At 28.0% G+C, this 23,027-nt stretch overlaps 1 protein-coding gene across 1 annotated transcript in view; it reads left to right on the top strand.

Annotated features, from left to right (window-relative positions):
- The window catches only part of htt (huntingtin), a 144,988-nt gene that overhangs the window by 82,602 nt on the left and 39,359 nt on the right, over window positions 1-23,027 (top strand). Inside the window, exons 32-38 of the mRNA XM_016057666.4 lie at window positions 383-647; window positions 3,956-4,043; window positions 4,125-4,228; window positions 5,080-5,158; window positions 12,443-12,687; window positions 15,858-15,981; window positions 20,449-20,568. Of these exons, the coding sequence (XP_015913152.2) occupies window positions 383-647; window positions 3,956-4,043; window positions 4,125-4,228; window positions 5,080-5,158; window positions 12,443-12,687; window positions 15,858-15,981; window positions 20,449-20,568 (1,025 nt within the window). The remainder of the gene's footprint in view (window positions 1-382; window positions 648-3,955; window positions 4,044-4,124; window positions 4,229-5,079; window positions 5,159-12,442; window positions 12,688-15,857; window positions 15,982-20,448; window positions 20,569-23,027) is intronic.

Raw genomic sequence — 23,027 nt, 5'->3', positions numbered from 1 at the left:
GGCATATTGTATGTAAGTGCCTGCATTTGTCATGAACGATGATTAGCCTCAATAACCTTTCGATGATCAGATTTTCAGCTATTTTAAAAATTTCATGACCCAAACAGAATGGTCTAACATAAATTAATTAGAGCTTACTATTTAGTTCTAGCTAAACTCTCACTTTCTTAAGAGTAGGGGTTAGACTAATTTTCAGAAATATGTTATTTAATGTTAAATACTTAAGTGAATACTAATCCATCCTTAGGTTGCTACTTTTCTGCTATCTTTATTTTTTTTGCTCAGTGTGAAAAGAGATTGTGTTTTTCCTGTAGTTACAATTAGATGTTTGTATCTTAAATGTTGTTTGATTTTAAACTTGATTAATGATTGATTTTTTCAGGTACTTTCAGAAGTGTTACAAATTCAGCTATGGGCATTATTAAAAATGAAGCAGGAGACCAAGATCTATGTACTAAATATAATGTCTATTATTCTGTATCTGAATTAGAAATATTTTTTCATAAAATAGCCCCATTTTATCCAACTTTGGTTATACAATGGTGTAATTTGTTAACACTTTTGAACTATGACAGTCAAACATTTTGGTCTACAATTGTGCACCCTTGCCAAGACTTGGTACCTATTCAAACAAAACCTTGTTCAACGTAAGTAAAATAAACAACTTTCTTATTCCTCATGATAAATAGTTTAAAATAACATTTTGCTGATAAGTTTTAATTAAGTTCAAATTTAAATTTATCTAAATTTTTTAAAACTTTTTAATTATACGTAGTATTTTAAGATTAATATCAATATAATATTTTACTATTAATGTTACCAAGTTCTATTTTACGCAAAAACTCGTACAGTTGGCTTTCTATAATGACATTAAAGAGACTTAAAAAACTGCCCATGAGTAGAATTCATGGAAAAATAACATTTAGAAAACGTTTTCCCTCAAACTTTTGCATGCTTAATTGAATTAATCATAATTTAATTGTTAAATAAAACGTTTGCATGCCTAAATAAAAATTCAATATATATTAACTTGTTAAAATATGTTTTTATTTGATTTTAGCTTTAACTGCAATACTCAATCAGGTTGTTCAGAAAGTATCTTTTTTTATAAAAATAAATTACGATTTTCTAACACTGAATAAATATTTTATTGAATTATATATTTAGCATTCCGGTCCAATAATTTTTCCATCTTTCTGGCCATAGCATGATTCCACTCTCATGAAAGTTTGGTTCTTAGGTGGCAATAAAACTGATCTAGATGATTTTTGATCTTATTTAAGGTAAAGGTTTTACCATCTAAAGATTTTTACACAGACTTAAACATTGTTGTAGATAACCAGTTTGTCGTCCTCAGTGATAATGGGCTTAAAAAATGGATAATTTTCTTGGCGTTTGAAAAGCAATTCACAAATTCCAACGCGATGGTACAAATTTCTTTCCTTAAGAAAACTTGAGGCCATATGCCTTTGAAATTAAATGTAGGCAATTCAAGTAATCACGAACAGTCAAATTCCATAAATTTAATCTCTCAACTGTCTCACAGGTTGTTATTTGCTGGTTTAAATCAATTAATGATTTTATAGTGTGTTTGTGAGCTTAAACTGGCCTTCAAGAAGGTGACGGATCTTCAACATCAAAATTGCCGCAGTCAAAATCTAAAAATAGAAATAAATCTTAAATTTTAGCAAAATAAAAAAAAAACAATTTAGAAGGCATATAAAAGAAATGGAAAATAAAGGAAAGCAAGAAAATTACAGTGAATTTACTGCATACACTATAATACACCATGTTTCCAGTGTTATGAAGGTAACACAATCTGCAGATATAATTGGACCTTGATTATCTAAATAATTAGAGCCTACTTCTGATATAAAAACATCATTTTTATTAATGTTTTAGCAATAAACTCTGATTTTTTTTGGATGTCTGAGTTAAGAAACTTAAAACTTCTGCCTCAAGAGTATTGACATGTTAGATTCTTTTTTAATCCACTTTAGTTACTCAATTTTTGTTATCCTTGATTTGTTAGAGCAAATTGTTTTATAATTTCGGATAATATATTGTTATTACCATTATTTATTATAAATAAAAAGTTTTTTAATCTGTTATAATTATGACATTGATTAACGAAACAATATTTTTCAATTGAAAAAATTCTGATTCTTTAGAAATGTGGTATCATTTGCAAGTTTTTGTTGATGTGGAATCACATCTGCTTTCATTAAAAATCGTCTGCTTTTGTAAAAAAATTAAAGGAGATGATTGTTTTTTAATTTAAGCATCCAATTATTTATTATTAATAGCACACGATTATTTTATGAAGCAGATTGCAGCTTTCTTTTTTAAAAAGTGCTACATTTCTGATTCCACTATGTTTTGATTTTTCTTTCTTTTCCGCTGTTCACAATAAATTTCATACTCAATAAATTGGTTCTTTTTTTATTCGTAAATTTTAAGAATAAGTTTTCTTTTTTTTCTAAAATTCTGTTGATGTTATAATATTCTGCCTTGTCCAGGGCTTTAATATTTATGATAGTGCCTTTTTTAACTATTGTTTCAGTTTGGTAATTTTCAAAAGTTGTTTTTATATTTGATACTGATACATGTCATTTATGAAAATTTCTACTATAACTGCTTGCTAAATTTCTGTTCATAGCTGCTTGTTCTAAACAGTGTTTTCTATAATCAGCAAATGTTTGATAATAGATGTCCTCGTTCCTTTCACCTTCTTACTTTGAAAAGAGTACTCTTGTTGTATTCTGGACACATCCATCTATGCATGACTTTATATTCATTTAAAATTGTTTGCTGGAGATGATTACTCAGAAATACACAATATAATGTAACGTCCCATATCCGGGCGACCCGTCCCTTTTCCGGAGGAGTCAATTTCCTGGACACTTATTAATCAAAATAAGCAAACATCTCTTCATCTTCCCCTAAAAAAATTTAAAAAAGAGGTCTTTTGACACGTTTTTCCTTTTCTAGCTTCTAGTGATTTATGCATTGAACCCATAAATCACCATAAAGAGAAGATCTACCAAGACCGTCGAGTGACCGTTAGTGACGCTCCTCCTCTGGAATGCAGGAAAGGAGACTTGTCTTCAAAAGAGCACAACTGAGTCACCTCCCCCCTTCTTTCCTATGCAGCTGGCTAGTAAAAGAGGCATTTCCTAGAACCTTTTTATTTGAATGTTAGGGAACAAAGAAATACTGTGAAAAAGGGTAAACGCAGCAAACATTAACATGGAGGGGGAGTCACTTTCAGGCACACAAGAAAAAATAAAGAGAATCCAATCAGCATGGCACACCTTTATGCTTGATTGATAGCCGGTGATCATTGAGAAAATTAGAATTTGTCACTTTCCCGCCCTCAACTTGAATGATAAATTAGGAAGGAAGGAAGGAATTTTTCTGCTCCACCTACCCACCTTAATGAATGACGGGAATTTCCCCTTCTTGCTTCAATCGTTTTAGTTCAAAATGGAAGAGAGAGCCATTAATAATTTCATAACTGTCAAATTTTTATCGTTTTCTATATTTTAAGCAATACTTATTTTTTTCTAATATTTTGTTTTAGATTGATTTGATATAATTCTAATACTAAAACATTATTGCCCGAAAAATAATGTTTACATATTTTTTGCTTCTTAGATTCAGATCGTTTTTAGCTTCGTTTACCTTGGGGGTCTATTATACGGAAAAACCTAATATCCGGACTTCCAGAAGTCCCACCATTTCCGGATACGCAACTTTCCACTGTATATGATTCTCTCTGCTAACTTTAGTTTATAGCTTAGAAAGGTGGCATTTCTGTAGATACTGTGTTTTGGATGCTATCTAACATGTCTGCTTTTTATTTGGGCAACCCTTACATATTAAAAAATATTCTTTCACCTGACTAAATATAAGTTTTTTTTTAAAAAAGTATGATTTTTAAATTTTCTTCTAGCTTGTTAAGACTGGAACAAGAATTATTTCTTCCTTGCAATTTGGAAATGGTTCATAGGGGTGGAATCATTCTTCTCTGTGATTACATGGTATGCCTTTTTCATGCTTAGCAAAACTAAGTTACGAATTTTTTAATCCATTTTATTACATTCTTATTGTTGTGATTTTAGTGTGACAATCCTAATGATGTTGTCCAAATGACATGGCTAATAGTGAATCATGTAAATCATATTATTGATTTATCTGCAGAAACAACTGTACTAGATTTTCTCAGGTAGGTCCTTAATATCATTTGTTCTGTATAAAATAATGTTTTTTTGATTACAAGATGAATAAAAAATAACAGTAAGATTTTGGAGTTTAGTTACTACGTTATTTTTATGAAAAAAGAAATACTACAATCATCAACATTTGTTTTAAGGCTTGTAAAAGTTCATGAAGTTGTAAACAAGGAAATTTTTTGGAAAAAAATGCTGTTTGTATATCTTAGACGAGGTTTAGATACTATTCAAAATGTTTGAAATCATTTTCATTATGAGTAATGTGATATTTTATAAAACTTTATTAAGCTTTAAATTTTTTTATTATGCATATTTTTATAAATAAAATATATTAATTTTTTTAAATAAATTATCTAAAATTTTTTAAATCAAAGTGAAAAAGTTTTAAAAATGTTTTTTATGTCTATCAAATTCTCACACACAACAATAAAATTGCACAATGAAATTTTTTAGAAATGTTATTCTTAGTTGTTTAATTATTTTTGTTCTTTATCTATTATTTTGCTTTCATTATAAATTCTATGAAGAATATTAATACATTTTTATTACCATAATATCCTTTATAAAGTAAAATATAAGCAATAAACAGAAATTTATTAAAAATAAACTGAAAAACATGCTCTTAAGATTGTGTGAAACTATAATGCAATTATTATTTATTTGTTTTCAAACTTGTGGAAAAAAAATTTAAAATCTGTTTGTAGTAATATTTCTTACAACAACTAAACCCTCACTCATAAAAGAAAACTCAGTTTATTTAACCATTATTTACAACAGAAATTTAAACTCATGCATCTGTATAAAAGATAAAACATTTGTAATTTTTATTAATGTTTGTATTTAGTGCAATTCATCGAAATCCAGCTGCCAGTGGCCTTTGGATTCAAGCAATTATAAGTGCTTATCGCAAAAAAGATATTAAGGTACTACAGTAATTTTTTTATGTGTTTGTGAGATGTGTATTAACGTTTTTATGTATAAAATATTTTTTTTATCTTTTAGTTTTTTATAACTTCGGTAAGACTTTCTTGACATATTTCTGATTTTTGTAGTATAGTAATCAGGTAAAATCTTTTATGTATCAATTAGTATACTGATACAGTGATCTCTTATTTAAGCATGGTATCAAGAGACAGCTATAAAAAGTTTACAAGTGAGAGACATACATAACAAAAAAACATGAAAAGTAGCTTAAAAGGGAAATATCAATAGATTTTATTACCATTTTATATTATTAATTAATGCTATGTATATACAACTTAAAATGAAAGTAAGATAATTTTCAAAATGCAATGAATTTATTGTTTCATGACTAGTTTCTTAGCGATTCGAATTTTTTTTAATTGTCCTACGAAACTCAAGATCATAAATGCTCATGTTTTTAATACTTGTTTCATCATTTGTTCAAAAGAAACCAAAATCAAATATTGTTTACTCTGAGATCTTTTTCTTGTCTGGGTTTTCTGTTGTTGATTATCTACTTCATTATCTTCATTAAAACAAATTTCGAGATGCTTTAAAAGCAGTTGAAATGTTAAGGAATAAATTTTTTTGTTTAAAAAAAGGACTGATCTAATAAAAATAGAAATAGCAGTAGGTGTGAATTGAAAGACAAGAACAGGTAAATTCGGTAAGCATGTTAACTCTATGAGAAATTTAGACATGATAGATTTTCAGTGAAAATGTAGCAAACATTTCTATTTTATGCAACAATTTAAGAAAATTCTGCTTATAACTTACATGTGATGTAGTTAAGGGTTTAACGGGAAAGAAAGGGAACGATTGTCCTTGGACCTAGTACGGCTGAGAACTTGACCAAAATTCTTAACAAAAAACATGTTTATTGATGTTTTTTCGAAAGAATTTAAGAACTACAAAATATGAAAATAAGGCTTTTGGGTTTTTGATTATGGGGCTCTAGATAATTTCTTTCCTAAGGCTCAAAAAGTTTGCGCAATCTTGGATGTAGTTATCTTCTTCCTCTGCTGCACTGCAGTTTTTAAGGGCCCAGCGTAAACACACAAAAAGAAAGGAGCAGGGCCAGACCATGAAGCACTCAGATTTACTATGCGTGCAGAGGTTTTTGAAACAAAACAGAGCGGTGCTACTAAATGGATTAAATCTTCATTGTGTGCTTGGCTATGAATCTTTGGTAAATGTATACTAAGCTGGCTAAAAGCACTTTTTATAACTGTTATGACCAATAAATTAGGATAATTTAAAGCGAAGGAAACATTAGAGAATTGATGTAGCAATACAAACTTATCTACATAGAGGCTGTGAATTAATTAATATGATAGGACATTCTTGACCAGTGAAGCATAATTCAGAGTTTATCTGTAAAAAAGCATAACTAATTTTGCCAAAATCGAGGTACTCTGTTTTACTCCACTCTCACCTAGCATATATCTTCTATCTAACATCCATGACAGCTAATCTACTGGTCTGTTTCTGTTTTTAAAATGAATGTTTACCTTTCCACATAATCGCTGATTTATCCTTATTATGTAAACTTTTACAAAACACTAATCTTACAAATAAATTCATTCTCTGAGATTCTTGCACGGAAGCAGCTAACGGAAAATCAGAACATTAAATATATGCAAACTTATAATTCTGATACAATAAAAATAAGAAAATAAAACAGTCGCAAACTCATTAGAGGCAAGCAGCATCAATTGATACCAAATTTAAAAAAATACATTCTGTTATTCATTACAACTTTGTGAATAGTAAAAGCTGTAAAACATGTTGCATTTGCAAGGCCTTGACATAGTTTTAAAAAGCAGAACTGTTAATAAAATAATCTATTTAATCCATTAAGCAAAGTATTGCCCTTACCATTCTTTCTTCAGAAAAATGAGAGACGTGTATAAATGAAAAACCATCAAAGAGAGCTGAAGTAAAAGACCAATGTATTTTATTGTCAGAACCATGTATAAAACAATGTTTTAGAATGTATTTAATATCATTAATCATTTTCAAGTGTTTATTTGAATTTTAAATGTATTCTTAAATTTTTTTAGAAATGAGCCAATTTTATCAAACTTTTAATTTAACTTGTTAGTTTATAAAACATGCTTTATAAAAGTCATTGTTCTAGTCATCTCTCATTTTACTCCAGTCGTTTGTAATTTTACAATTATCATACAATATTCTCTTTACAAAATAGTATTAAATAAACATATACTATATAGTTGAAAAGGTATATTTTGATTTGAAATTAGTGAAAATTATTATATAACTTTAAGAAAATATTTTTTCCCTTACTGTCTTAAAATATACCTGCATGTTATTATTTTTTTCGCTCAAAACTCTAACTTTATTTAAAGATTTATTCAAGATTAAAATAAAATAACTGTTTAAAATTTAAAAAAATCATTTCTTTGTAATAATTAGGATAATAAAGAAAGTAATTTAATTATAATTCAATATAATTTTTATTAAATATTATATTTTATGTAGACACATAAAATATAAATTAAAACAATTCTACAATTAGAATAGAGTTAGAAATTTAAAACAATTCTCTAATTATTTAAAGCTACTATATACTAAATCAAAATCTTTGCCAATAAATTTACATCAAATTTAAATTTTAATACCAAAAGAAAAGAGACAATAAACATTGTGTTTATCTAAATTTAATTTGCAAAAACATGTAACTGCATATGAGAATAAGATGAGGAAACTTAAATTTTTTGCATAATCTTTTTAATGCTGCCTTTTGTGTTAATAATCGAAATTTGTCTACCATAGTTATTATTTCAAAAACACTGCTATCACAAAATATATACAGTGAATTCGCGATAACTCGAATCTGATAGGACTGACGAAAAACTTTGACATATCAGAAGTTCAACTTAACGTTAGTTTCGGTTTTGGACTTTCAAAATATTGTCGGATTGTTTAATTAATGGTTATTAATTACAAATCTTCTAAATGCTTAGAATATTTTAAAAAAAACTATAAAGTATAATATAATAACTTACTTTATTATTTGTACTACATTTTAAATTTTTTTTTAAGTAATCCGTCACTTTACGTTGAAGTAATCCCTTTTAAGTCTCTAGAAACAGTAAATCTTCAATTTTCTGCAGGTGCACAAACATAGAATTATCAATTCCTTCTCGACTCTCTAGAAACGTTTGAAGAACTTCTAGATATGCATGCGCTTCAAGTATGTTTGGAACTATTATTTCTGAATCTTTTTCCTCAGCTGCACCTTCATCATTTTCTTCTGTGATCTGTATGAATTCTTCGTCGGAAATATCACCACAAACGCAATGTTTTCATCGAAGTTTATGAAATCAGAGTTCTCAATTACTTCCTCATCTTGAAGCTCTTCTATCACAGATTCACTCTGTGTTTCTTTAAAAAAAACCTCACTTCTGGAAGCAGTTTCTTATTGTCGATTCGCTTACATCATTATTCCAAGTACTGGAAAGTAAACTCGTGGCTTCAAGTACATCAACTTTGAAAGAAATATTGTTTTCAATATCGTTTATCATTTATCTGGCAAGCCTTTTACGATAAGACTGTTTGAAGCACTTTATGATACCCTGGTCCATCGATTGCAACTTTGCTGTTGTGTTCGGCAGGAAAAACTGCAAGTTTACTGCTTTCAAATTAGGTAGATCACTATGCGCTGTGCATTTATCCATAAAGAGTATCACTTTTCTTTCTTTAGCGAAGAATTTCCGATCCAATTTTCTTACTTAGTCTTCAAATAAAACTGATGTCATCCAAGACTTTTTGTTAGACTTGTAATCCAACGAATACGTTTTTACATTCTTGAAACATCGGGGATTCCGGTATTTTCCGATAACAAGTAAGGGCAATTTCTCTGTACCAGACGCATTTCTTCCAACTAGGACAGTCAAACATTCCTTGCTCATTTTACCCCCTGAGCAGTTTTCATCCTTAAACATCATAGTCTTATTTGGAAGACATTTGAAAAATAAACCCATTTCATCAATATTGAAAACATCATTTTCACTGTATCCTTGAAGTAAATTTGGTAACGTTTCATTTAACCACTGTTCACATACTTCAAGAGGGACAGCTTTAGCTTCTCCATGAAGAGTGCAAAAGGCAATATTGTGTCTGCTATTGAATTTTTCTACCCACCCAGCACTAGCGTGAAAATTGTCTATTGTTAACAGTTAAGCAAAATCTATAGCTTTCTCACGTAGCAAAACACCACTTATGGGAATAGCATTTTCTCGATTTCTGTACTGCTGAAACCATTTCAGAAGAGTGATTCCACCTGGGGAAAGACACACATCTTCATTCTTTTTGACAGCGTGTTCGTAGATTCATATCGTTTAAGGATATTTTCTCTTTCTTTTAATATCGTAGAAAGGGTATTTGGGGGAATTCCGTACTTCAACGCTATATCTTTCTTCTCCATGTTTGGATTTCTATCTACATCGTTTATAAGATTAATTTTATTTTCCAAGTTGAGAGTTTTTAATTTTCGCTTCGACATCTTTAGAGGTAAACACTTCTTCCACGCAATCTGTAACAGCAAATCATAAGGGTAAAGCTTGTTCAGACCAGAAAAAAGTTTACTCATTCCCCACAGGTGTTATCCCTTTATCTCACACTGAAAACTTGTTCTGTCCGGAAAACAAATTTATCATTCCCCCACAGGGGCCACAGGTGTTATTAACTCAGACTAAACTTGCTCTGACCAGTTGAGTCTATTGTGTGTAGTCTATAGTGTGTGTTGCAAAGTGGCAAGATATCAGCTCCTAGGTTTTTTTTCTTGCTTTAAAAGATCCAGTAACCTTTTTAAACCTTTCTAACGTCAAGTTAAAGGGCGTTCGAGTAAATCGAGTAATTGAGAATAATTTACATGAAATTGAAGATAAAAGGGTCGGGACCTCATAAAAAAAATCGAGTTATGGTAATATTCGAATTATCGTGCTTCGAGTTATAGCGAATTGACTGTATTTGTTTGAAACAAACTAATCCTGTTGCCTGTATTTCTTTGATAAGAGATTATGCATTACAAACATAGTAAACATGTTTCTCAAAAAACTAGCTGTTGTATGTAAACACATTTTAAACAGGTCTTTTTCAAAAAAGAAAGTGCAAGAAGTTGAGCAGATGTTAGGATTGCTTGAAAATTTTGGAATGCTTGAAAAGCTTTCACTTTTTATCATTAGATTTAGTAATTGTCAATCTCAAGTTTTGTAAAACTGAACAAAATCATTATTAGTCTTAATCCCAGAGTATGTATTACAATTTTATAATATTTGTATGAAAATTTCTGGACTCTGTAATTTATTACATTAAAGAAAATTTATTTAATCTTTTTAAATGTGGTTATTTGTTTAGCTGTCTTGTTATTTTTTTATAGCAGGTCTCCCACGGTCCTTAAAAGTCCTTAGAAACTGCTTAATTTCTATTTTGGAAAGTAAGGGCCCTTAAAAGTCCTTAATTTTTTAGCATCACTATAGTTGCTAGGAACAATTTTTCAGTTCAATTTTTTAAAACAAAATGTAGTTCTTTTTTCACTTAGAATTGGACCATGCATCGAGGATAAAGCATTTTGAACGTGGGGGAATTGGGGGAGCAAAAATTAATGTGGGGGGGGGAGGCTCAGGCAAGGGCAAGAAAGCACGTCCTTTCATTTAATATATTGGTTCTTTCATTAATCTATTCGTCTTTTGCCTACAATGTTACTCTATGAGGAGAGGGAAGCATTCTAAAAGAAAAGAATAGTGTGGACAAGGGGATTACTGCACATGGAAGAGATAGTGCATTTTTTTGGGGGGGGGGGTAGTTTTAAGGTACCTAAGTAGAAGACCCACACTAAGCTTCAAAATTGACAGAATTCAAGAAATTCAGTTCTACGGGTAATGCGTCTGCTTATAGGAATTAAGAAAAGAAGTTCTATCTGAAAAAAATTTTTGAACTAGAATCCGTAACGAAAACTATTTCCTAAAATCTTGAAGAATTCAATAAATCTGTATAATATTTCAATGTGTAATAAGTAACTATAAATTTATAGAAAGCATAACATTTTTGAAATTCATGATTGTGCTGAAAATTAAACAGATCTATAAGAAACAGGGTTTGAAAAATCCCAGCCTACCTAGGTTTTTCATCAAAAACTTAGGATTTATTGGGTTTTTGAAGAAAACCAAGTTTTTTTTTCTTGAGTGCTAAATAAGAACGCATGATTTGCTTCTAACAGAAAGTTAAATGTTTGGTAATTATTTATAATTTGTTTTGTTTCATTGTAAAATTAGATTGTTACACTATTTTTATTTCTTAAGGATGAGCAGATTGTTACATAAAAATTTAAATCTACTCAACTAAAAGGTCCTTAGATTTTAATAATCATTTTATTCAGTTAACATTGCTACTTAATATACTGTTTTTAATTTTTGTTCAATTTTTGGTTGCTTTAAAATTAGTTCATGTGTTTCGCCAGAATGTTTAGTAACATGAAAAGTTAATTCCTAATGACAGGTTTTGCTGGAAATAATTTTGTTAAAATTCATCAGAAAATTAAATATAACACATTTGTTGGTCTAGTAGCAAAATAAAAAAACTTGTAACAATTTTTTCAATGTTTTTGCCAAATTTCTTTATTTACTCTTTTTTTTTTAATATCCATGAAAAAAATTGCAAATCTTAATTTCTGCAATTAATTTTACAATTCTATCTCTATGAAATCATTAAAAATGGAATACAGATTAGTTTCATACGTTAATTTTTACAATCTGAATGACATTAACTTTTAACAATCTGAAAACGTTTTTTTTAAAAACTCGACCCTGGTTTGCAAAAATTGCCTAGTACTTCTTTGGCGGTCCTTGTTAATTAATACAATTATATCAGGGCTTACATTATAATTAAATTGTTTTTTATTATTTCTTTTATTTATAGATTTTTTTAGAAAGGTAAATAATTGGCACTGTTATTGGTGGCAAGTATATTTGATAATAAACAATCATACTATTTTTAAAGCTCTTAATTTTTCAAAGAAAGTACTTAATTTTTTCAAAAAAAAGTCCTTAAAATTGCTTAATTTTTGCTTTGTTAAAAGAGTGGGAACCCTGTATAGAGATCTTGTTAATTTTAAAGTTTTTTGTTGAGCATTTTTATGTTAAATTTATTTGCACAATTAGTTAATTTTTATGTTTAATTTTCTACTATAAGAAAATAATTTGATTTTATATTTTTCATAGCCAACATTTTGGAAGAAAGCTTTAAATTGCTTAGAGAATATTCATCCATCTCAGTCTGGAAAACTTTTAAGCCTTTTGATTGATCATTTTATTTTCACTCATCATATTTTGATTTCCAATTTGTGTGATAGAATGGCTTGTAAAAAATTAGAATTTTTGATTTCGGATCCCAGCTCAAGTCAACTTACGCCATTAGATATTGAAAGAATGGTCAAAAGTTTGGAAACTAATGGTATTGTTAACAGGTAATGAAGTATATAAATATATATTGTAACTTTTTGCTTCTTATAATATTTTTATAATAAAATTTTCTTATTTCTATCTATCCTGTCTTAATTTTACAAAACTTTTAAGGTTTATTATTGTTTATTGTTCAATTTCATTCGTATACATGAATGATCTGATCTCATTGCTATTATTCCTTTTTTTTGCAGTTACTTTGTTATAACCTTGCCTCTATCATTCTGTTTTTTTTCTTTGTAAAAAAACTCTAAGAGAAAGAGTATCAATTAATTAGATAACTTTAAAAAATTTATCATCCTTTTTGAAACAGAAAATGTGTTATTTCTATTGTTCTACTAAACTAAACTCAGTGGCGCGACAGCTCATACAGGGCCAAGGCCTACTGTGCCAGTCTCAGTTTTCTTGGGCTCTGGGGTTCAGGAGCAGATATTCCGGTCAGGTGGTCAGCCGAACGCGGAATTCCCAGTGTTTAGCTCCCAAGCATCATCCACTGAAGGAATGATGAAAGGCTGAGTCAACCTTGCCCGGCCCGAAGATCGAACCAGGAACCTGTGGCACGATAGTGCGAAGCGCTACCTCTAAGCCACCGGGCGTCAATTTCTATTGTTCAGTTTAATTAATTAAAATATGTATTTTAAATTGTGAATTGAAAGTGTTTGTGGATAAATAAAGTACACACACCACCCAACCGGGCCAAGCACCCAGCATGACTTGTTAGAGCTCTATATTTTAACACACATGGCAAGAATGCCATGTAGTTTTGACTCTGGTTAGCTGATGTAACTACCCCTCTTTCCAAATGTCCACATCACTACCAACAAGAGACAGTTTTAACATGCACTTTCCTATGAATACACACATGTTTAGAGGATCAAACATGTTGTAAGGATCAAACTTGTAATATTTAGCACTCCATTAACCGTGTGAACGATGCCTTAATTGACTGTGCTACTGAAGTACTGGGTGATGTACAGTGCGCCAAAAAAACAGACCACATTGAATAGCTTTAGATCTAATGATCGGATTTTTACTTTCTATTACTCAATCTTAATGGCTCCAAGGGGAAACCTCAAATATGCTAATTAATAAGTGCAGACATTACTTTAAGTCACGAAATCAGACACAAAAATTTATTTTTTCTGAATAAACTTATCTTTTATTTTCGATGGATTCGGAATTCTGACCCCCAAAATATAGAAGGATTAACATTAACCCCTTAATGTTAATCTTACTTTTTATGTAGTTTATTATCTCTCAAAAACTTTTGAAACGAATTGAAAAAAATTTGCGCAAAATTATAAAATTCATTTATCCAAAGATAATTCCTTGCAAAAAATAACTTTTAGTAAATATTTATTGTTTTTTATTATTTCATTTAATAATGGTTGAAAAATTTTTTAATTGTAAGGTACAATTTTTTTTGCATCATTTTAAAGAATGCAATTTTGCATGGCAAAATACAAAATTTGAGCCAAATCGATCGAATAGCTCCTGAGAAATTGAATTTCAAAAAAGTCAAATACTTAAAATCCGATTTCGCAGGAACTATTTTTCCGATTTGGCTCAAATTTTGTATTTTGCCATCTAAAATTATATTCTTGAAAATGATGCGAAAATTTTATATCTTACAATTAAAAAATTTTTTACCATTCTTATTTTTAATGATTGTGTGTAATTTTTTTTTAATTCGCTTATAAAGTTACTGAGATATAGCAAAATACAGAAAAAGTGAAGTTAATATTAACCTTTTACTTGCAGCTGTTACAGCATATGTACCGCTAGAAAAAACTCCTCTCATTGCGGCGCTGGATCAACATTTGTTCCCGTGGTTCTCTTCCCTCTTTTTTTCTCTTAGACCGCCATAGCACCTGTCATTTCTTCAAAAACACCCTGTAATTTACTTCTATTGTTAAAAAAAAGACTTAACACATGCATACTTTTGATTCAAATTGGCTGAAAGATTTTTTTCCTTTTATTATCAGTTGGCAAGTTTTGAGGAATAGGAATTTTTTTCATTCCCTTTGTGGTACTAGTTGCATTTCATTCCAGATCTTTTCTGTGACGATATTTAGCGAATCCTTGGTTGTTGTTTTATATTGATTTTTTGTTAGTTACCTTTGTTTTTTGTTTACATTTTTGTTACTTTTTTTAAAATTTTTGTTAATGTTTCAATTTAATTTTTGTTTACGTATTTTTTTTAAAATTTGTTGCTTTTGTTTGGTATTTTATTGTTCTTTTTACATATAACGAATTCTAGAGTGAGACCACTCGTTCGATGAAGAAATGTTTGGACGTTTTATAATTCAACCAAAGAATTATTTTATTCATCCTTATCATGTAATATTTTATATTTAACACACCTTTTTTCCATAACTGAAATTAAAATGAAAATGTAATCAAAATATATTTTAGGACACCTTTTCTATTCAGATGGTTAACAATTTTAAATTTTGGAAATGCTTTATTCATTTATTTATTTTTAATAATTTGATGACTTTAGATCGTTTTTTTAAAATTAATTTTAAATTTTTATAAAGATATCTCGCTATCTTAATTCCCTTTTTATATAGTTAATTTCTCTTGTATCTGTCTTAAATTTAAATTCTAGTTTTATTAAGCATCTTTTTTTTATTTTAAGTTGATTTCTTAGCCATTTTTAAGATTCTTTTCTATTTTTAAGAACAGTTAAGTCATCAAAACTCGAAATGAGCTTTTTTTTGTTTGAAACCAAGAAGGAAATTAGCGACAAGTTCAAGAATTTGAACGTTATCTGATCATTATTCTGCCATCTATTTTAAATATGTTATGTAGGTACGAAGGTAGCATTAGAAAAATGAGTTGAAAATTCTATCTTGAAAAGGAAATAAAATCCTGACTATGGCTCTGGATGTAATGTTGAGAGAAATTTTTATTGCATTTTGTGATTGAGAGAAACTTGAACTTCCTGAGGCTTCCATTTATTTTTTTCTTAATAGAAATAGATAAAACTTACAAAAAACTGTGTTTTGTGATATGAAAATTTATTAATAAGTTATTTTGAAACATGTATTTTTTTGGGAGGGGGCGAGACAAAATGTGGACGACTATTTTACAATTACTTACATAATAATTTTATAAAATATTTCTGTATTTATAACTACAAACCTTTCATTATTTGTTAATTTTCTTTTAGGCATAGAAAGTTCCTTTCATTATGCGAAAAATTAAAAGCAGTTTTAGGAAATACAATTGATGATTCCTCTCACCCTCTCTCTCAACACTCACTTCTATGTATTCAGGATATAAGTTTAACCAAAGTAATTTTTTTTTACTTTTTCAATTTATCTTTTTTATTTTACTTTTTAAATTTTTTGATCCAATTAAAAGAAATTTGAAAGCAAAATTCTAGCATTACGATAAGTAAATCTGCTTTAAATAAAAATTTAAACTTTTATTTTTTGTTATAATGGTAAAAAAGAATAATAATAATAAGCAAAGAATAATAAGTTTAAATGAAAAGTAGAAAATATCCTCATGAGACAGTATATTTGGCATGTCAAGTTCCAAACTTGACATGCCAATGACTTGAAATTGGCTTAAATTGACTAAGTTATTTGTGCCCAAAGTTATCAATATTCTAAATAACTCACGAAAAATTGTAAAAAATTTTAATAAATAATTTGTTTGGTTTTCATTTTTGATTAAGTGAAAGTATTTTGTTTAGTAGTGATGCAACTTTTTAATAACATTTGAATTTTAAAGTTTAATAATTAGTAAAATCTTTTTTAATTGTACTAATAGGAACTTCATATTACATTTTAGAAATTCTCCTAGTAATCATAATCTACATACTGCAAAACAATTCATTATTCAGTTACTAAATTGATATGAATATATAGTATTCTCAGTAGTGATAAAAAGTTTGCAGTAGAGATTATTTTAGTACATTAGCAGGATTTCCATAGGTCCAGGAAATATCGGAAACCTGAAAATTTTTTAGGAATTTAATTTTGGCATGAAAAGTTTAAAAAAAAGGCACTTTTTTTTATAGAAACCAGGAAACAATTCATTATTCAGTTACTAAATTGATATGAATATATAGTATTCTCAGTAGTGATAAAAAGTTTGCAGTAGAGATTATTTTAGTACATTAGCAGGATTTCCATAGGTCCAGGAAATATCGGAAACCTGAAAATTTTTTAGGAATTTAATTTTGGCATGAAAAGTTTAAAAAAAAGGCACTTTTTTTTATAGAAACCAGGAAAATCCTTGTAAATTTCCAAACTTGAAACTTTCAAAAACAGTTATTAATTTTTAAGATCCAAGTTACAATTCAACATCTACTATAATTATTTCTTGTGAAAATTCCACTTTGCAATTGAATTTTTAAATGATATCCTCATTTAGTTATACAGTAGGGAACCGATTATCCGGAACGATCGGGACCATCGCTATTCCGGATAACTGATTTTTCCGGTTTTCTGAATCGATACAAAAAGCCGTTTTAACCCAACAAAAAAAAAAAGAAAAAATAGTTGGAAATAATCTTAAAAAGAAGGAAAAACGATGAAGTAATACACTAATGATTATTTCCAAAATGATGGTAAGGTAAACATCTTTCAAAAAAGAAAGAAAAATCCTAAAATCTTATGAGGAAAATGTTTTTTTTTTTTTTTAAATGGCGGGAAAATGTATCGAATTTCGTTCCGGTTTTTTGGTTTTCCGGTTTTCTGATTTCCGGATAACGGGTTCTATACTGTACTTTGTTTCTTACGAAATCTAATATTAGGTGTATCAAGTGAGCTAATTCCATATGAAATGAACAAAAGACCATTGCTTTCATGTCAGATTTTTATAAAAGAAAAAAAACAATAATAATAATAATAATTGCAAAATAAGTACATATTAAAAAACAAAATCGGAATTTTTGAGGCAAAAAACTGTTGAGCCATTTTGAAATTTGACTTGATGGAACAAAATAGCATAAATAGAGAAAGTGGCTTGTATGTTAATTTTTTAATTTAAGAACAAATTTTTTTTTTAATTTCTGGCTCATTAGAAAGGAAAAGGAGAACTATGTAATAAAATTATAAAAATGCTGGAAATACATATTTAATAACTATTTAAAAGTTTTTAATTTAAAGATCACTAATTATAACATCTCAATTCTTTGCCTCTTAATGTTAAATTACCATACTTTCTACTTAAAAAGATATTAGAAATTTTGTATTTGGTCATTAAAAAAATAATAATTGGTTTTTAGCCAAAATATTTACAGATTTATTTGGAGTGAACTATAAAAGTTTCCAGATGTCAATTTTCCCCCTATAATGCTAAATAATATACTTTTTAACATAAAATTAAAAAAGAGTGCTTTTTGTTTTAGGTTATTGAAAGAAAGAAATAGTGGTTTTTAGGCCAAAACATTTAAATAAGCTTCTTTTTATTGTGAAATTATAAAGTTTTCCTAATTTTTTTCCACATAATATTAAATGTACTTTTCAACATAAAATGTCAAATTTGTTTTTGGTCATTAAAAAATAAACCATTTTCAGCAAGAATACTATGTCACAATGTATTTATAAAGAAATTATTTTTCTATTTTCTTATTGTTTATTAAATTAGTAAGATTTAATTACTAGTATTATTACTATTATTTAGACTTTAGAATATTTATATAATATTTGCCTGAAATTCCTAATTGGAATTTAGGTTAAATTTCTGAGCTTTGTTTTTTTCATGTTTTTCATTTCAAACAAACTTTTGATGATAGAATATCATTTGACAGTATACCTTTAAAAAAAGATGAAAATAAAAGCTTCATTTTATTAGAAAAGTAATTATTGAAATTGAAAAAATTAGCAGATATTTCTAAAAATTGGAAATGTTATGAAATGCATACAATGAATATGTATCTATTTATCATCAAAAACACATCGGCAAAATGTGAAATTTATTACATATACTAAAAATAATATAAAAGAACCATACACTGAACTGTTGAAGAAGCTAGTGTTCAACATGGAAAGTAAAAAATGCTTTATGTATATTGGTTATTAGTGTCTGGAAAAATATGAAGTATGAATTATATAATTATGGAACTAAAATGGTCACAAGTTGTTGATGACACAGATAATGGGTCTAAATCAAACAGCCTTCTTTAAATACATTAATCAGCATTACATTTAAGTCTCAAAGTCTTATTTTAGTATGCAATATGCCAAACTACATTCATGAGACAAAGTGGACAACAGCTCAATAGTTGTCTAACGTGTGTTTGCTGTGTTCCTTAGAAAATTAGCTTAATGTGCTGATTACAAGTAAAAGTTCAGTGGTTGTTTACGTGCTTTTGACTGATATATAATATTATCCATTCAGAAAGTGTTGAAAAAATTAATCAATGCTTAAATGTAGGCTATGTAAATTAATTGGTAATTTATTGAATAAGAATTAAGAGTTCCATATTTGTTGGGTAATACCACTTTTTATTTTTTTATGACCAAAAATAAAAAAAGAACGCTTTTTGACTTTTAATCTTAAAAGTGTAATATTTAGGGTTATGTAAAAAAAATTGAGATTGACTTTGTTATTGTATTATTAAAAAAAATTGAAATATTTTAGCTAAAAACAGCTGTTATTTATTATTAAAAATTTTTTTTTTGATGACCAAAATAAAAATTTCCTCAAGAATAATTTTAAAATTCATTTTTAAATACTAATATATCTATTTGCAGCATTTTAACAGTTCAATTACACTGTTCTCACTTTTTTTAGACACTAAAATCAAGAAAATTTGTTTGAAGTAAAAAATAGTTGGAAGCATGTGATCTACCTTCTCTAGTTGCTTCATTTTGTTTAAGTTAATCTAAATTCAAATGTGTCTGGCAATCATAGCTTTGGTCCAAAAAGTACATGTGCAGGAAATTTCAATAAATTTGAAAGAAATTTCATTAAAATTTGTGACTTGAGGGCAACAAGATTTTTCTATTTATTTTGGTTCATTTCAAATGAAATATTCCAGTTTGTTTACGAATTATGGTCTTGAATCATATTAAAATTTGTCTGATATATCTGGAATAGTTCAGGAATTTAATTTTTGAAATTAAAAGAAAAATGTAATTACAATGTTGCTTTTTTTTTCTTCTTTTTGCTCCAAGTTATTCTAAACTCTGAGGACTTCATTTTTTTATATATATAATAATTATGCAGATAGTCTTCATAAGTTAAGTTTGTTAGTGATCTTCCTGTTCAATTAATTAATGGAAAACTAAGAAAATTTTTTAAAATATGTATTTTTGTGTTTATTTTTATAATTTATTTACTTATGTTTTGGATATTAAAATTAATTTCTTTCTTTTGACATTTTAATGAGAGTTCAGAACAGTTTTTGACATTTTTTTTAATTAGATGTGAACTTGATTGATTGTTAAGGCTAAACTGTTTTATTCTTTTGTTTTAAAGTTAAAAACAACATATATGCCAATTATTTTCCAGTATTCTAAAAACCTTTTATCTTTCTAATTTTTATTTTTTTAACATTTAATTTTTGAAAAAAATATTTATTATTTTATAAAATTGGATTTAAAAGAAAAATGTCTGATATATTTTTCTAACTTAGTTCCAAATTTTTATGTTCAAGTATATTTGTTTTCTTTTAAACCGCATATCACATTGAACTTTATTCTATTTTTACATTTTAATTCGTTTATTCAGAGTATAACTCTTTGAAAATTAGCTTTTATAATTTTCTTTTTCTTTTAATATTCTTTTTCTTTATTTTATAGGAATGGTACACAATGTTTGTAAAGAAACAATGTTATAGTAGTTTGTCTCCTGCCAAAGAATGTGCTCATTTATTGAGTAATTTTAAGTATGAAGATATTGTAGCCATCATGATTTCAAAGGCACAGTATAATTTATTATTCTTATTCAAAACTCTTAGCCGAAATGCAGAATTCATTTGCTTCAAGGAAAACCTGGGAAATTCAAGGGATTTTAAATTAGTTTAAAGAAACAGGAAAAGTAAAAAGCGTAAGTAAAAGTACTGAGGAGAAATAAAAAGTTTTGCTAAAAATCTGAAAAGAAGTTAAGAATCTTGAAAATAGAAAAGACCTTTTTAACTTTAAATGGGAATTTTTCTTAATTTAATTGTTTACTAAGATTTATTTTGCTACTAATATTATTCTCTTGTTTTTGTGTTGCTGCATGCAATATTTTTGAATATTGTGCATCTGGATAATCAGGGAAAACTTAGGTAATTTTTTGCTCAAATTAAGTGTTGTAATTTATGAAATAAGCGCCACAGTCCTTGATTTGGGGCAAAAATTAAAATATCGTAATTTCTGCACAAGGCAGAAATCTCGCAGTACCTGAATCGGCATACAAACAAACTAAAAACATAAGAATGTTTCAAGTTTCTTATTGTGCATCCAAAATTATAAAATTATTAACTTACATTTCATAACAAGGAGTTATTAGTTGGCTTTATTTTACCATACAAAGAGCTGAACTCAGACCCGCCTTCTAGTTTTTTCCTTCTAGTTTTCCTTCTAGTTTTTTTAAGGGGGGCAGCAACTCAAAGCACACTGTTTATATTTAATTCAATAGAGTTATGTGCAGTGTATAAAGCATTGGGTAGAGCTTTTAAACCTAATAACACTTATAATGAAAATATTAGTTCTTTAGAAATTAGTATTACAGAATTAACTAGAAGATTTGACACTTTCATGACAATAAGTACATCTCAAAATGATAGGCATTCAAGATCTAATCTTCTCGTTATAAGCTATGTTGGTACCATTATAAATTTAGAAACAGGACACATCACTGTGTAAACCCTTGTGATTTTCAAAAATCCAAAATACTTAGGGAAACTGTTGGGCCGAACAATTGAATAAGCCAATAACTGCAACCTGATAAACTGCTGCCTCTTTCTTTTTGACAAGTCAAGTAAAAGGCACTATCTTGTGGACTCCAGGGCTGATGTCTCTTGTAATTTCATAATCAAAACCAACTAAACTATTCCCATCTGATTTTAAAATTTATGCTGCAAATTCGAGTTGAATCCAAACTTACAGTAAACAACTTGTCAGTTTGGATTTAGGCTTGAGAAGATGTTTCATAAAGATGAATATCACAGCAGATGTTATAAAAACAATAATTGGCACAGATCCTTAAGGAACATGGGCTTTTGGTCTACATTAAACAAAAGCGTTTGATTGATCCTTTAATATCATTATCAGTCTCAACTAAAACAATGAAAGGAATCATCTAGATCCAGAGATACATTCTCTACTACAAGAATTCAAAAGTTTTTCTTCAGAAAAGATAGAACTGGATAGAGTTAATGTCAGCCATAATGTCACTCATGCTTATAGGCATAGTGTGAAGAAAAAAAAGATTTTTTTTTTGGGGGGGGCACAATAATTTATCTTTAAAAGATGCTATATTTGTATAAAAAAAGTTGATATTAGTAGGTCGCCTCTTGATTTCAGTAAAAATTTTATTTTACAGTAATAAATCAATTAAAAAAGCAAAAAAAAAAAATTAAAACTTTTTATTGAAATTTTATTATGAATTAAATAATGAGTCAGAAAATATAAGAACTAAGCAATATTCATCACATCCTAATTTTTGTTTTCATTTCATGAATGTAATCTACCCATTATTTTATTACATTTATGATATCTGCTTGAAAGAAATGGCATTTCAAAACATATTTTCAAAATCAAATGAAAAAAAATTATTCTAAATATATATTTATTGAACCTTTAGAACAGAACTATTACTGCAAAGTTTGTTAAAAATGATTACTAAAAATGTTTTATAACTTAAACAAAAGTAATAACTAAAATTGCAGTCAATATATGAACACATACCAACCAATATACTGAACCAACTGTTATACTGAAACCAAAAAGCATAAAATTTACAAGCATGTAAAAATGTGAACTGTTCGAACAATGTATTCAGAAAGGAAATAAAGGGAGTTATTTCAGTTTACATTTGAAAAAAATTTAAGTTTTTAAGGAAGTTATAAAGCTAATTTTGCTAATATTAAACATTAAAGATACATTTCAGCCCTTATTTAATGCTTTGAACCTAGAAGCAACCTAGACTAAAATCATTCTTCTTGATGATATGGCAAAATGATTGGTCAACATTTTGAGTCCCTCAGGTTCCATTAATTGTTTTGTTATTTTTTGGTTTATAGTAATTAGAGCCAGTCTAGATTTGATGTGAAAAATAGATTTGAAAACACAGTTGTTGCATATTATATGAAATTATGGACTTTGATAGTTTCGAAAAGAAGGAAACTTTATTTTTGATGTGTTATTATCATTTTTCAAGCATGGCTAAAGAT

This window comes from Parasteatoda tepidariorum, chromosome 12, assembly GCF_982258835.1.
Source record: "Parasteatoda tepidariorum strain Cologne lab strain chromosome 12, Ptep-v5.0, whole genome shotgun sequence".
NCBI lineage: Eukaryota > Metazoa > Arthropoda > Arachnida > Araneae > Theridiidae > Parasteatoda > Parasteatoda tepidariorum.
This window is presented reverse-complemented; position numbering and strand designations above follow the sequence as displayed.